The sequence below is a fragment of the Caretta caretta genome, chromosome 2 (assembly GCF_965140235.1).
Source record: "Caretta caretta isolate rCarCar2 chromosome 2, rCarCar1.hap1, whole genome shotgun sequence".
Lineage (NCBI taxonomy): Eukaryota > Metazoa > Chordata > Testudines > Cheloniidae > Caretta > Caretta caretta.
The window spans coordinates 183,622,064-183,637,651 of record NC_134207.1 but is presented as its reverse complement, the minus strand read 5'-3'; the positions used below and the strand labels follow the sequence as shown (position 1 = coordinate 183,637,651).

The 15,588-nt window shown below is 42.3% G+C and overlaps 1 protein-coding gene across 3 annotated transcripts in view; it reads left to right on the top strand.

Moving 5' to 3' along the window:
- ITGA9 (integrin subunit alpha 9) overlaps nucleotides 1-15,588 on the top strand; it is a 310,728-nt gene that overhangs the window by 150,044 nt on the left and 145,096 nt on the right. For all 3 annotated transcript variants that reach the window (XM_048839011.2, XM_048839010.2, XM_048839009.2), the window contains exon 16: nucleotides 12,666-12,815. In XM_048839011.2, coding sequence (XP_048694968.1) covers nucleotides 12,666-12,815 — 150 coding nt within the window. The remainder of the gene's footprint in view (nucleotides 1-12,665; nucleotides 12,816-15,588) is intronic.

Genomic DNA, 15,588 nt, shown 5'->3' with positions numbered 1-15,588 from the left:
GGATGATAACTCTCTTTATCTCAATTACTTCCATAGAAACAAGCTTCATCAATAAACTCTTTCTTTGCACATGGCTTTCTGTATAAGATTTCTAAGGGTTTTTATTGTCAGCCGCTAAACTGAATTAAAATAGGATTCGTGAAGATGTCATGGTTGCCATCTCTTCACCCATGCATATCCTCTTGTCTTGTAGATTGTTCTCCTGGCTCTTATTCCTGACTCAGAGCTATGTAAAACTTTTTTTTTTCATTCAGCTGTTTTATTTATGACATCGGGATTAAACAGAACCCTTATATTTGCCCTGTACATGTGTTTTCAGTAAAGCAGTATTGATGGGAGGCTTTTTAACACAGCGGTGTTGTAGAGGTCATCAGCTGGGTGTTGTCAAGGATCCAGATCTCGGTCTTATTTTAAAGTAAAGCTGTATTCAAAATACTTTTTATGTGCTTTAGTTGTGTTTCCTAGCAGTCTAGATTTTTGCCTTTTTTTCAGATTTCAGCCATATCTTTGTCTACCTCAGACTATCTCTGGAACATTTGTAGTATCAGTGTTTGGATAAGTAGACTGCCTCCAAAAATTATGAACTCATGTTTTTCACATGTTGCAAACTGGGAAGATTGATCTTGCTCGGCCCATGTGGGTTTAATCTACTGAGTTTACCGTATCTCAGTCCAGTGACCTGCTGGATATGTGTCTCTATTTGTAATGACTCATTCAATATACATATAAATATAGGCAGAGAGCAAGACAGAGACCAGGCAGTGTATTAACACTAAAGGTTGCTATGCTATTTTGGAAAACAGTACTGTTTGCATTATACATCCTGATCATGTACCAAATCTGTCATCATACAGAATGACTGAAGAGCCAAGGATGGGAGACTCATTGTTATTGGCTTTGTATAATCAGGACTGTTTCTGTAGATTATATATTTCATCAGTTTTTTGGTAGGAAAGGTAGTTTACAAAGAGATATGTAGTTAGAATATAAATAGCTGTGTAATACAGCATTTGATATTTATTTTTAAACAACATTAAAGATATACTATATAAAGAGAGATTGGTGGGTCTATAGAGAATCTTTTATTAGCAGTATATTAAATGTGGTAACTTCTCCTGAAAAGGTAAGTATACGTGTTAACACAGGCAGATTCTGATTTAATTGTCTTATCTCAACAGAGGCTTCCGGCCCTAATTAGAATTTGTGAAAGCTTAAGAAAGGTTTAAAATAAATCATTGTACTATGTGTTCATTCCTGGAGTCTCTTCCTTTATATTTTTCCCAAGTTCAGGCCTGATTTTGACAAGTGCTTATTACCTTTTGGACTCTCATACAGAACCAATGGAACAAAGGATCTGTCTGTGTCCCCATCTCTGCTCTACGTAGGTACGAGAGGGTAAACTGTACAATGAACCTGGCATTGCTACCAAAACCAGCTGGAGCTCTGAAAGGCAGCTTCTCCAGAAAAGACTGAAAAGTTTCAAAACTTCGGGGTCAGGAAATGTGCCCTTTCCTTGCTACCTTATTTATTTTTTTAAAAAAGAAGCAGTCTCTCACCAAGTGGGCTACAAAATGGGAAAAAGGTATGGATGACAAAAAACTTGCTGAAAAGAAATTTGGGCACTGAAGAGACCTGGCATTCAAAGAAATTACAGGTGGGAACAAAGAAATTACAAGTGAGAACATTACAGGTGGGAACATCGAAGCGAGCGGCAACCAGGTTTTAATCACGAAGTCTTCAATAATGAACTGTAAAATAAAAGTCAGAATGAATGCACTACTAGCAAAACATGATAGTCACTAAAACCCAAAATCGACCTGCATTGACGTCAGCAGAGTTACATTTGGGGCATATTTGGCTCACTGAGTTTTCTCCTTATTGATCATGCTTTAAGAACTTTCAGAGATATGCAATCGCCAAGTATTAGGAATGTTTTACATGTTATAACAATAACTAACTCTTCCTCTCTACTGGGAGGGAAGTATGTAATTATTGTAATTATCATCCCCAATTAGCTGATTGGGAATCTGAGGCAAAGGGGTGAAGCGACTTGCCCAAGTTCACGGAGTAAGTCTATATAACGCAGCTGGGATTAGAACTCAGAACTAGAGCCGGTTGAAATTTTTCATCAAAGTGATACTCTGATGAAAAATGCTTTGTTTGCAAAACTGAAAATTTCCTCCCTGGCTGCTTGCCTGGCAGGCTCTAGTCAATTTAACTTCTTGCCAGTGAGACTGACAAAAGCTGTCCTGGACTTCTGCCAAGGCAGAGAGCCTTGACACTCTGTCTCCCCGGACAGAGTGCCCAGCATCCCAGCTGTCTGCCTCTCCAGTTCCCAGAGTTGGGAAGGAGGCAGGAAGGCTGAGCACCTGGGCTCTCTACTCTCCAGCTACCAGAGCTCCTTGGGGCCAGAGAGGGTGAAAGTGACAAGAGCCTTTCTGGTGGGCAGCTGGGAAGCCAAACAATTCTGTTTTGGTTCTTCCAAATCAGATTTTTTTCTTGAAAGCCCTTCCTGTGCATTTTTGCCATTTTGTCCTGTGTTTGGGATGACTGACTCCCCCTCTCCCCTGCTTCCCCCCCTACCCCCCCCCCCGCAAGCCTAACATTTTTCACAGGAAAGGATTTCCATTTTCCAGCCAGCTCTACTCAGAACTTCTCAACTCTCCATGTACTTTTTCTTCCAAAGTGTGACATGGCCCAGGGCTTATGATGTTACCCTTTGGTTTCAGTTGTATGTGTAATACAAGATTCTTTCAATTTCTCCTTTTTTTTCCAATGATGCCAATACCCACATTTATGAGGATGAATTGCTTCCCTGATGGAAACATCTGTGTGAAAGAATTCCACATTCTGGGAAGAGAATAGGAAGCATTCTGCTTTTCCAAACTGCAACTCTGAACAGCTTTTGGGGATATGATTCTGATAAGTTCACTTTTCATTTGCTATTTTAAACTTCAGAATTCTTCACAGTATGTATTATGATTAAAGTGAGGCAACAAAGAAATGTTTGTGTACTTTGACTTTGTTAAGCATCACAAGATCCTAAAAGAAAACAGAAGTGATTATTATTGGGACTTTAGGCCTCTTGATTGAATTCAGATGCTATTAATTACACACAAAGTAGCCAAAAGTACACTAAATGTGATTTAGCCTACTATATTAGGCTTTTAAGTTCTGCTTCACCCTTGGAGCAGTATGTCTTTTGTTTCTGCTTGCTATGCCTGTGTCTACTGTACACTATATGAAAAGAACAGCTTACAGTGACAATGAAGACCACATCTTTTCTGGGGAATGTGTGTAAACCTGTATTACATCTTCCATTTGTTTGAGAGAGGCCTGATTTCAGGTGTCCTCTGCTGGGCATCTAAGTGGCCTCTTGAACCTGAGAGTGGGAGGCACAGCAGTATAGATACCACAAAGCTGGAGCTAGCATCCTAGAATTCCATTTTTCAAAAAGAAAATACTGTAGGGAGAGGGCCAGGGCACCTAGACTGGTGTTACAGACTGGCATCAAATAGGTCAGGTGGAAGTGGGAGGGAAAACTGGTTAGTAGATAAGGGAGGTGGCCCAGGAGAGTGGAATGGATAGATTGTGGGGAGCAGAGACTTGTATCATAGAATCATAGAATCATAGAATATAAGGGTTGGAAGGGACCCCAGAAGGTCATCTAGTCCAACCCCCTGCTCAAAGCAGGACCAATTCCCAGTTAAATCATCCCAGCCAGGGCTTTGTCAAGCCTGACCTTAAAAACCTCTAAGGAAGGAGATTCTACCACCTCCCTAGGTAACGCATTCCAGTGTTTCACTACCCTCTTAGTGAAAAAGTTTTTCCTAATATCCAATCTAAACCTCCCCCACTGTAACTTGAGACCATTACTCCTCGTTCTGTCATCTGATACCATTGAGAACAGTCTAGAGCCATCCTCTTTGGAACCCCCTTTCAGGTAGTTGAAAACAGCTATCAAATCCCCCCTCATTCTTCTCTTCTGCAGGCTAAACAATCCCAGCTCCCTCAGCCTCTCCTCATAACTCATATGTTCCAGACCCCTAATCATTTTTGTTGCCCTTCGCTGGACTCTCTCCAATTTATCCACATCCTTCTTGAAGTGTGGGGCCCAAAACTGGACACAGTACTCCAGATGAGGCCTCACCAATGTCGAATAGAGGGGAACGATCACGTCCCTCGATCTGCTCGCTATGCCCCTACTTATACATCCCAAAATGCCATTGGCCTTCTTGGCAACAAGGGCACACTGCTGACTCATATCCAGCTTCTCGTCCACTGTCACCCCTAGGTCCTTTTCCGCAGAACTGCTGCCTAGCCATTCGGTCCCTAGTCTGTAGCTGTGCATTGGGTTCTTCCGTCCTAAGTGCAGGACCCTGCACTTATCCTTATTGAACCTCATCAGATTTCTTTTGGCCCAATCCTCCAATTTGTCTAGGTCCTTCTGTATCCTATCCCTCCCCTCCAGCGTATCTACCACTCCTCCCAGTTTAGTATCATCCGCAAATTTGCTGAGAGTGCAATCCACACCATCCTCCAGATCATTTATGAAGATATTGAACAAAACCGGCCCCAGGACCGACCCTTGGGGCACACCACTTGATACCGGCTGCCAACTAGACATGGAGCCATTGATCACTACCCGTTGAGCCCGACAATCTAGCCAGCTTTCTACCCACCTTGTAGTGCATTCATCCAGCCCATACTTCCTTAACTTGCTGACAAGAATACTGTGGGAGACCGTGTCAAAAGCTTTGCTAAAGTCAAGAAACAATACATCCACTGCTTTCCCTTCATCCACAGAACCAGTAATCTCATCATAGAAGGCGATTAGATTAGTCAGGCATGACCTTCCCTTGGTGAATCCATGCTGGCTGTTCCTGATCACTTTCCTCTCATGTAAGTGCTTCAGGATTGATTCTTTGAGGACCTGCTCCATGATTTTTCCAGGGACTGAAGTGAGGCTGACTGGCCTGTAGTTCCCAGGATCCTCCTTCTTCCCTTTTTTAAAGATTGGCACTACATTAGCCTTTTTCCAGTCATCCGGGACTTCCCCGGTTCGCCACGAGTTTTCAAAGATAATGGCCAATGGCTCTGCAATCACAGCCGCCAGTTCCTTCAGCACTCTCGGATGCAACTCGTCCGGCCCCATGGACTTGTGCACGTCCAGCTTTTCTAAAAAGTCCCTAACCACCTCTATCTCCACAGAGGGCTGGCCATCTCTTCCCCATTTTGTGATGCCCAGCGTAGCAGTCTGGGAGCTGACCTTGTTAGTGAAAACAGAGGCAAAAAAAGCATTGAGTACATTAGCTTTTTCCACATCCTCTGTCACTAGTTTGCCTCCCTCATTCAGTAAGGGGCCCACACATTCCTTGGCTTTCTTCTTGTTGCCAACATACCTGAAGAAACCCTTCTTGTTACTCTTGACATCTCTGGCTAGCTGCAGCTCCAGGTGCGATTTGGCCCTCCTGATAACATTCCTACATGCCCTAGCAATATTTTTATACTCTTCCCTGGTCATATGTCCAACCTTCCACTTCTTGTAAGCTTCTTTTTTATGTTTAAGATCCGCTAAGATTTCACCATTAAGCCAAGCTGGTCGCCTGCCATATTTACTATTCTTTCGACTCATCGGGATGGTTTGTCCCTGTAACCTCAACAGGGATTCCTTGAAATACAGCCAGCTCTCCTGGACTCCTTTCCCCTTCAAGTTAGTCCCCCAGGGGATCCTGGCCATCTGTTCCCTGAGGGAGTCGAAGTCTGCTTTCCTGAAGTCCAGGGTCCGTATCGTGCTGCTTACCTTTCTTCCCTGTGTCAGGATCCTGAACTCAACCAACTCATGGTCACTGCCCCCCAGATTCCCATCCACTTTTGCTTCCCCCACTAATTCTACCCGGTTTGTGAGCAGCAGGTCAAGAAAAGCGCCCCCCCTAGTTGGCTCCTCGAGCACTTGCGCCAGGAAATTGTCCCCTACGCTTTCCAAAAACTTCCTGGATTGTCTATGCACCGCTGTATTGCTCTCCCAGCAGATATCAGGAAAATTAAAGTCACCCATAAGAATCAGGGCATGCGATCCAGTAGCTTCCGTGAGCTGCCGGAAGAAAGCCTCATCTACCTCATCCCCCTGGTCTGGTGGTCTATAGCAGACTCCCACCACTACATCACTCTTGTTGCACACACTTCTAAACTTAATCCAGAGACACTCAGGTTTTTCTGCAGTTTCGTACCGGAGCTCTGAGCAGTCATACTGCTCCCTTACATACAGTGCTACTCCCCCACCTTTTCTGCCCTGCCTGTCCTTCCTGAACAGTTTATAACCATCCATGACAGTACTCCAGTCATGTGAGTTATCCCACCAAGTCTCTGTTATTCCAATCACATCATAATTCCTTGACATCACCAGGACCTCCAGTTCTCCCTGCTTGTTTCCAAGGCTTTGTGCATTCGTATATAAGCACTTGAGATAACCTGCTGATCGCCCCTCATTCTCAGTATGAGGCAGGAGCCCTCCCCTCACAGACATTCCTGCCTGTGCTTCCTCCCGGTATCCCGCTTTCCCACTTACTTCAGGGCTTTGGTCTCCTTCCCCCGGTGAACCTAGTTTAAAGCCCTCCTCACTAGGATGCGTGTAAGTATCAAAGTAAAAGCTCCTGGGAGTGAGTGACATGCCAAGGGTTTAAGATGGGGCTTGGCACTGAGTGACATGCCCCTGGTCATACACAGCCATGGGGAGTGTTGCATTCACCAGGGCAACCAAGTTTTTTAACCATTTATTCATTTTATTTAACCAGCTGCTTGAAGGAGGAATAAACATTTATTCTTTTGCTCCACTGAATTTAGTAATTGGAACAGGTTTAGGTCCCAAATGGCTTATCTGGATATAAAGAATTTTGGGGCAGGCTGAATGGTAATGATCATTCATTATAAATTATCATAAATGATCAGATGTAATGTGAGAACATTTAGTGCAATGCTTTATTTTAGAGCTATGCAGTATGATATCATTTTTGCAAATACGAATATGCATATTCATAAAATATTCATTAAAATATGCAATTGCTAGTTTCTTTATATAGAATAATGAAATTGGTGGACTATGGCCTTTATAGGTTTGCATTTGGGGAGGAAGTGAATGTAGGCCTTAGTAGTAGTAGTAGTTACATGTGGGTTAATTATGGATTTATGGCTACTGCGGTAGGTGGACATTAACACAATGGCATTGTACGTTATACCATGGCCATTACATTATTTCCTATATTTGTATTGAAAGTATTGTTTTGCATGTTTGAAACGGGTAAAAGTGTCTAGATCCTGGAATAGGTGCTTGTTTAGAAATAAAGGGCAAATAAACATTTCAGAATTGTGTTTTAAAATTAGGCTCTTAAGTCCTTATTTAGGCACCTAAATCAAAAGGGCATTTTTCAGAAGCGGGCAGCAAGCAAAAATTCTCGTGGGATCTACAGGTTTGGGGAAGGTATGAAGGCCACAGGAGGAAATTGGGAGTTGTTGCAGGGAAGGAAATGCAGAAGGAAGAGAGCCTGGAGCATCACAAAAACAGGGAAAGGGGAAAGAAACTTAGAAAGGACTTGAGGAAGGAAGAGAAACAAAAGGCAGAAATAGCAGTGCTCCTAACAGTGAATATATTTTTCCCTCACAGTCATGTTGAAAGTGACTTAATTTTAACAAAATTATTTTTTTATTATATAAGAGTCATATTCTATCCTTGATTGTTGTGGGAGTCCTCTTGTAGATTGGGGGGAGGTATATAATGGTACATTTATACCCCAGCCCACGGGTCATAATTTAAAAATGGAATTTGATGTTCTCCTGCACTCCTGCTGAAGACTTTCATGTTAGGGAGGAGTGGGTCTAACAGAGTGTGGATTAGCTAAGACGATTGATTAGTCTCATATACAATCCCCTAATTGTACTGTGGCAGTGAGCTAAAAGAAATTGGAAATATATGCCTTGGCAACTGCTCTTACCATGAATTATCTGATTGTGAGAGTATAAATCCTGTTCTTTAAATAAAACTGTGGCCTGTCCCATGTGGATTTGTCTGGGATGTCGATATATGTGTGCTTTTTGTGGCAGTGACTTTAGTTTTGAGAAGGAAGCGGATGCAATAGAAGGCAGTGTTTCTGCAGAAAGTGGAGTGTGTTCCTTTATTTATGCTGCCTGAGGTGTCAGGCTGTGCATGTGAAAGGCTCAGAAAGAGTAATTCCTTCTAGCCACCACCTGCTGCCGTAGAGAGGGAGTTTTAAAAAATATATTAATGAAATTACAGCTACTGGGGAATGTGTTGAAATCAAAAGTCCTGTGTTCACAGTCACAGTGTGATCATCTAGCTGCACTTGCATTCCAGCTTGTTAGTGACTTTCCCCATACAAATGATGTATTGAAGCCAACAAAAGTTTCAGCTATGAAAATGAGGGAGGTGTGTGTGTGTGTGTGTGTGTGTAATTCACTTGCTTTCTTCTGCTAAACCAGAAAAAATAATGTAGAGATATATGGTAGTGCCAGATTTCAGATCTTATCTCACCATTTTTATATTTCCCTGAGGTAGCTGTTTTGGGAGAGGAAAGAGCAGTCTGCTTTTCGTTAGTATGAGCTTTCAGTAACATAATGTTGTTTTGAAACTACGTAGGCAGCCTTGCTACATTCCTAGATGCTTTGAAAACCCAGGCTCTGCTTCTTTGAAGTCCAAAGTTCTCATCGGTGAGCTAATGCGTACTAGGAATAAATCCATGTGCTCCATACAATATGCTGTAGAACACTGCTTGTCCACACCCAGTCTAACTGAAACTCCTCTTTATCCAAATATGGGGATTTCCACAGAGGAGGCAGTCAGGCTTGCAGGAAAGAGCAAAAGCTGGGGTTTGGGATTTTTTAATCTGAATTTGCTGTGTGATCTTGGGCAAATCAGTTCACCTCTCTCTTGCCCCATCCACAAATATGGCTAATGATAGTGAGCTAGCTTTGTTTTTAGGGTTTACTAGATTATTTTTGTATAGAGCTTTAAATATTCAGTGCTGTATCAGTAAGCAGAGAAATGAAGAGCTATTAGTAGTCGTGCCAGGACCCCATTGTGCTTGGCACTGTACATACATATAATGAAGAGATTGTCCTTGGCCCCAAAAGTTTACAGTCTAACTGTGGGTATGTCTATACTGCAATCATGGTGTATTATGGAAGGTCACATAGACATACCCGAGCTAGCTTTAATCTAGCTATCTTGGGTACAAGTAGCAGTAAAACCACGGTAGTGTTGGCTTCAGCATGGGCTAGCCACATCCATATTTACCCAGGATTCCAGGTGGTTTTGTGTGTGCATGTATGCGCTAAGTATCCTTAACTATAGGACTTGTGATTGCGATTAAGTTTTTAACCGATAAACACTGATAAAACCCCACTGATTTTAAAACAATGAAATTGGTGTTTGTCCAATAAACAACGAAAGTGGTTATTTGTCTATACAGAGCAGTAATGTGGATATGGGGTTGTGATTTCTAAAGCACACTGACATGTTGCACATTAATTGGTTCATATACACTCGTGTGCACAAAAACACATTCCCTAGTGTGCTTTAATGCAGTGCTGTTTGAAAGAGTACTATGTTAAAGCACACTAAGGAACATTACAAAGAGATTACTCATTGCCACATATACTGTAATACATGCTATAGTATACATTGCTCATTACAGTATAAACAAAGACTGAGCTCCCCCATTTTTTGGACATCTACACACAACTCAGAAATAAACCCTGAAAAATTAAATTAATAAACACCAACAAACAGAAGTCCTAGTTATTTCTGCTGCTGCTTCTCCTAATCCCAGTTACACAGCTGAAGCCCTGTTTATCACTGTGGTTTTGATGTCCACTGAAACTTTTTGGATTTTTTTTAGAGGCTGTGATTTGTCAGCAGTGCTTTTCAAGTTGCAAAAATGGCCGTGCCTTTTGATACTTTCTCAGCATAGATGTGTCGTCGTGAAAAATGGTAAAGCCACAGAGCTGCTTGTGGCCCTGATTTTTGTTAACAAATAATTGAAAGTAGAGCTGTAGAAGTGATTAAAAGAGTAACAAAAATGAAGCTGATTTGATTTAAGGGCTTTGGAGCATTTTCCTCGAACCTGTCATCAAAATTTCCAAGTTTCCTTTAGAAATCGGAATCACTTGGGGCTTAATGGGAACCTGGGGTGTGTGCCATGCGTGTATGATTCAAGTGCCAGGAATGAAATGTTCAGCTGTACCAAAGTGAAGGAGCAAAGTGAGATTAAATCCAAGAACAGTAATCTTTCTAATGTACTTGGTCACATTTTTCAAAGCATCATTATGTAGTTATGTCCTAGAAAAATACATGTGGAATCTGAAGAGAGAATTGCTTTCTTGCTGTGTTTTAAATGGAAGTATCCTCTAGGAGATCTTTTTAGTGTCTCTGTAAGAATATGAGTAGAAAGAGCAGAACAGGTGGTGTAATTAATAGCTGGGCAGGATTCACTCTATCAGCTTTAATTAAAGACAAGTGGGTATGTGAAATGTATTTCCCCGGGGCTGTGCTGAGGGAATATCCACACATAATTAATCTAGCTGCTGGAAGTCACAATTTCATCACTGAAAGAAAGCAGAAAGAGACCTCAATGAACAATAAGGGCACACTTCAACATCCACTTAAGTCAACAGAAATATTTCCAGTGACTTCAAAGGGCATTGGATTGGACCCTCAAGGTTCATGTTAATGTTTTGTAGTCATTAAGAACTTGATTTTGCCATATTGTATTAGTAGGGCTGGAAGAAATATAGGTTTTATCCCATTACCTGTGCTGTTAATTGGTGTATGTTTACATAGGTGGTTGGGTACAATTTAGTAAGATTGGTGATTTGGCTGGGAATTTGTGTTTTGCTGTTACAATATGGATTTATTCCGTATAGTCTCCTTTTACTTTCTTAAATGTGTATACAGTGTGCCTGCATGTTCATGCAATATTGTTTTAAGAGATATTATATATGTGGTATTTATTAGAACTCCATTAGCCATGCAGGTTTTGGCAGTCTTATTATTTAACATTTTGTATACAGTATAGCACCATCGGCATTCATGGTGATCTACAGAGAAAGTAAAGGAATGGTCCCTGCCTCAAAGAGCTTACAGCCTCAGTTTAGGTTACTGTAACCTGACTCTGCAGGGGATACTTGTAGGGATTGGTAGTGGACCAACCATTGCAGATCTTATTGGAGGTTTGGATGTACAGTAGAATAGGTTGTATAAATGCCCATCCACCCGGGTCCCTAATGGTTGTGGATATGAACTGATATTTTGTGAGCTTGGCTAGAATCTAAACTCAGAGGTGATTTTTAGGAGGTTTCTGGGTTCCAGTCAAAGGATTTGCAAAACACTAATGCTTGCCTTGAAACAGATGTTGAATAGGCTACTTGGAATGCTGGGTTAGCGCACTGGCGCTTCACCTCTGGAGAGCTAATCGCGTCACAGAGCTACATCATTTGTCATTATTGGCAGCCCCGATTCAGAAAAGACCTCTTACCACTTGCTGGTCAGGACTGGAAGCTTGGCCTGTCTCTAAGCTTTGCTTACATGTGCTCAAGGGAGTGTATTTATTTCCTCAGTTTCATATGCATCAAATTCATAACTAATATTTTAATTAAACATTCAAGAGAAATATTTGGCTATGAAAATCTGGGATGTTCGCCGTTTCTCTACATACAGATATTCAGAAGTCTGGTTTCCGAAAACTATATTAAATAGTATGGTAAAGAACCTTTAATCCTACCTTTTCACAGAAAACAGAATTCAGGCTCCGTATGTAGTGTCAAGGGGTGGGGGCGGGAATTTGGTAGCCTTGGTTTAATGCCGAAGGGAAAGCAATCCATATTAAGGCGCTGTCCCCTCCAAACATAAGTAGCGTGGCACAGTTTAATACAACTGGCAAGTCTTTTTTGTAGTAAAGCCAAGAACTCAGTGGTTAAGGAAATTGAATCACCCCCTCTCTCTCTTTCCAGAGGTGGTGTTTCAGCCAGGCTAAGGTCGATTTCAGGGCATTGTGTGAAAGATGAAATTTCCACCACTGCACTTGAGAAGCCTTCACATTTGTAGCCCTGTCTGTCCACTTATTTTCCCAACATGGCCAAAACAAAGTTTTCTCTTTCTGGTGGGAGGGGTCAGCATTACAGATGTGCTGCCTCTGCATCTGACAGGTTTTAAATAGAGATGACGCAGACCCAAAACCCTGGATCTGAAAGCCCCTGAATATCACAAAATGTATGGTTTGGTTCCATATGTTTCATTCTTAACGTCAGGTCCTTAGGTTCCACCCAAATGGCCTGATTTATGTATTTTCTTAAGTGCAAATTTTGATTCCATTGAAGTGAGTAGCAAACTTCAGTAGAACAAGGATTTAGCCCATGAAGCCCTATTTCATGGCGCTATAACTGTTTTGATCCTCCACCTAGTTCTGGTAGAATGTATCAATTAATTTTTGGCAATGAAAAGAATGGGTTGCCTGTAGATGCCAGCTACCTTTCCCAGCATCATCTTAATATAAGTTCTGAATGTGCTGTTCTCTTTCTTGCTACTTACCTGTGCACATATGCTTTTACTGAGATGGTCACAGGCAAATAATTCTCTTGTTCATTTCCTTTTACAGAGACGAGTCAAAGATGTGATATCCCCAATTGTGTTTGAAGCAGCATACAGTCTGGGGGAACATGTGATGGGAAAGGAAGAGAAGGAACTACCTGCTCTCAAGCCCATTCTCCGCTGGAAGAAGGGAAAGAAGATAGCTCAGAGAAATCAGGTCAGGCCTTGATGGTTTCCCCCCCCCCCCAGCGCCCCACTTCTCCATGACTCTGTTCAAAGTAAACGAGAGAGATGTGTTATCTATTCTGAATTGGCAACAGAATTAAACATATGAAGTGATCGCCAATCTGGAAGTGTTACTGTTGTCAAAGCTTGTCATTTTGCCTAAATCATTCCATTACTTCAATTCAGATTTTAGGTTGTGCTGGGTAAGTGTATGCTGCTGGTTTCAGAGTAACAGCCGTGTTAGTCTGTATTCGCAAAAAGAAAAGGAGTACTTGTGGCACCTTAGAGACTAATCAATTTATTTGAGCATGAGCTTTCGTGAGCTACAGCTCACTTAATCGGATGCATGCTGTGGAAACTGCAGAAGACATTATATACACAGAGACCTCCAATAAACAATACCTCCTCCCACCCCACTCTCCTGCTGGTAATAGCTTATCTAAAGTGATCATCAAGTTGGGCCATTTCCAGCACAAATCCAGGTTTTCTCACCCCCCGCCCCCAAACTCACTCTCCTGCTGGTAATAGCCCATCCAAAGTGACCACTCTCTTTAAAATGTGTATGATAATCAAGGTGGGCCATTTCCAGCACAAATCCAGGTTTTCTCACCCCTCTACCCCCATATACACACAAACTCACTCTCCTGCTGGCAATAGCTCATCCAAAGTGACCACTCTCCCTACAATGTGCATGATAATCAAGGTGGGCCATTTCCAGCATAAATCCAAGTTTAACCCGAACATCGGGGGGGGGGGGGGGGGCTAGAAAAAAACAAGGGGAAATAGGCTACCTTGCATAATGACTTAGCCACTCCCAGTCTCTATTTAAGCCTAAATTAATAGTATCCAATTTGCAAATGAATTCCAATTCAGCAGTTTCTCGCTGGAGTCTGGATTTGAAGTTTTTTTGTTGTAAGATAGCGACCTTCATGTCTGTGATTGCGTGACCAGAGAGATTGAAGTGTTCTCCGACTGGTTTATGAATGTTATAATTCTTGACATCTGATTTGTGTCCATTTATTCTTTTACGTAGAGACTGTCCAGTTTGACCAATGTACATGGCAGAGGGGCATTGCTGGCACATGATGGCATATATCACATTGGTGGATGTGCAAGTGAACGAGCCTCTGATAGTGTGGCTGATGTTATTAGGCCCTTTGATGGTGTCCCCTGAATAGATATGTGGGCACAGCTGGCAACGGGCTTTGTTGCAAGGATAGGTTCCTGGGTTAGTGGTTCTGTTGTGTGGTATGTGGTTGCTGGTGAGTATTTGCTTCAGGTTGGGGGGCTGTCTGTAGGCAAGGACTGGCCTGTCTCCCAAGATTTGTGAGAGTGTTGGGTCATCCTTCAGGATAGGTTGTAGATCCTTAATAATGTGTTGGAGGGGTTTTAGTTGGGGGCTGAAGGTGACGGCTAGTGGCGTTCTGTTATTTTCTTTATTAGGCCTGTCCTGTAGTAGGTGACTTCTGGGAACTCTTCTGGCTCTATCAATCTGTTTCTTCACTTCTGCAGGTGGGTATTGTAGTTGTAAGAACGCATTTGCTCCAACCCCTCAGACAGAGACAAACACCTACAAGATCTCTATCAAGCATTCTTACAACTACAATACCCAAATTGGTCAAACTGGACAGTCTCTACGTAAAAGAATAAATGGACACAAATCAGATGTCAAGAATTATAACATTCATAAACCAGTCGGAGAACACTTCAATCTCTCTGGTCACGCAATCACAGACATGAAGGTCGCTATCTTACAACAAAAAAACTTCAAATCCAGACTCCAGCGAGAAACTGCTGAATTGGAATTCATTTGCAAATTGGATACTATTAATTTAGGCTTAAATAGAGACTGGGAGTGGCTAAGTCATTATGCAAGGTAGCCTATTTCCCCTTGTTTTTTTCTACTCCCCCCCCCCCCCCCCCGACGTTCTGGTTAAACTTGGATTTATGCTGGAAATGGCTCACCTTGATTATCATGCACATTGTAAGGAGAGTGGTCAGTTTGGATGAGCTATTACCAGTAGGAGAGTGAGTTTGTGTGTGGGGGGGGAGAGTGTGAGAAAACCTGGATTTGTGCTGGAAATGGCCCACCTTGATTTTCATACACATTGTGAGGAGAGTGGTCACTTTGGATAAGCTATTACCAGCAGGAGAGTGAGTTTGTGTGTGTGGTTTTTGGAGGGGGGTGGGGGGTTGAGAACCTGGATTTGTGCTGGAAATGGCCCACCTTGATTATCATACACATTTTAAAGAGAGTGGTCACTTTGGATGGGCTATTACCAGCAGGAGAGTGAGTCGGGGGGGGGGGGGGGGAGCAGAGGGTGAGAAAACCTGGATTTGTGCTGGAAATGGCCCAACTTGATGATCACTTTAGATAAGCTATTACCAGCAGGAGAGTGGGGTGGGAGGAGGTACTGTTTCATGGTCTCTGTGTATATAATGTCTTCTGCAGTTTCCACAGTATGCATCCAATGAAGTGAGCTGTAGCTCACGAAATCTCATGCTCAAATAAATTGGTTAGTCTCTAAGGTGCCACAAGTACTCCTTTTCTTTTTGTGTATGCTGCTGGAGAGACATTTGTCCATACTAAGGTCTGTCTTTCCTTCTTTCTTTTGCTAGTATCACGGCAGCTCTACCATGTTTTGTAGACCTGCTCTGAGTGACTTTAGGTAACATGGGGGTGAGATTCTTTACACCCCGCCCCCCCCAATTCCAGCCCCTTCATGCTGTGTAAAAGAGATGGAATGGTGAAAAGGGGCTCTAAA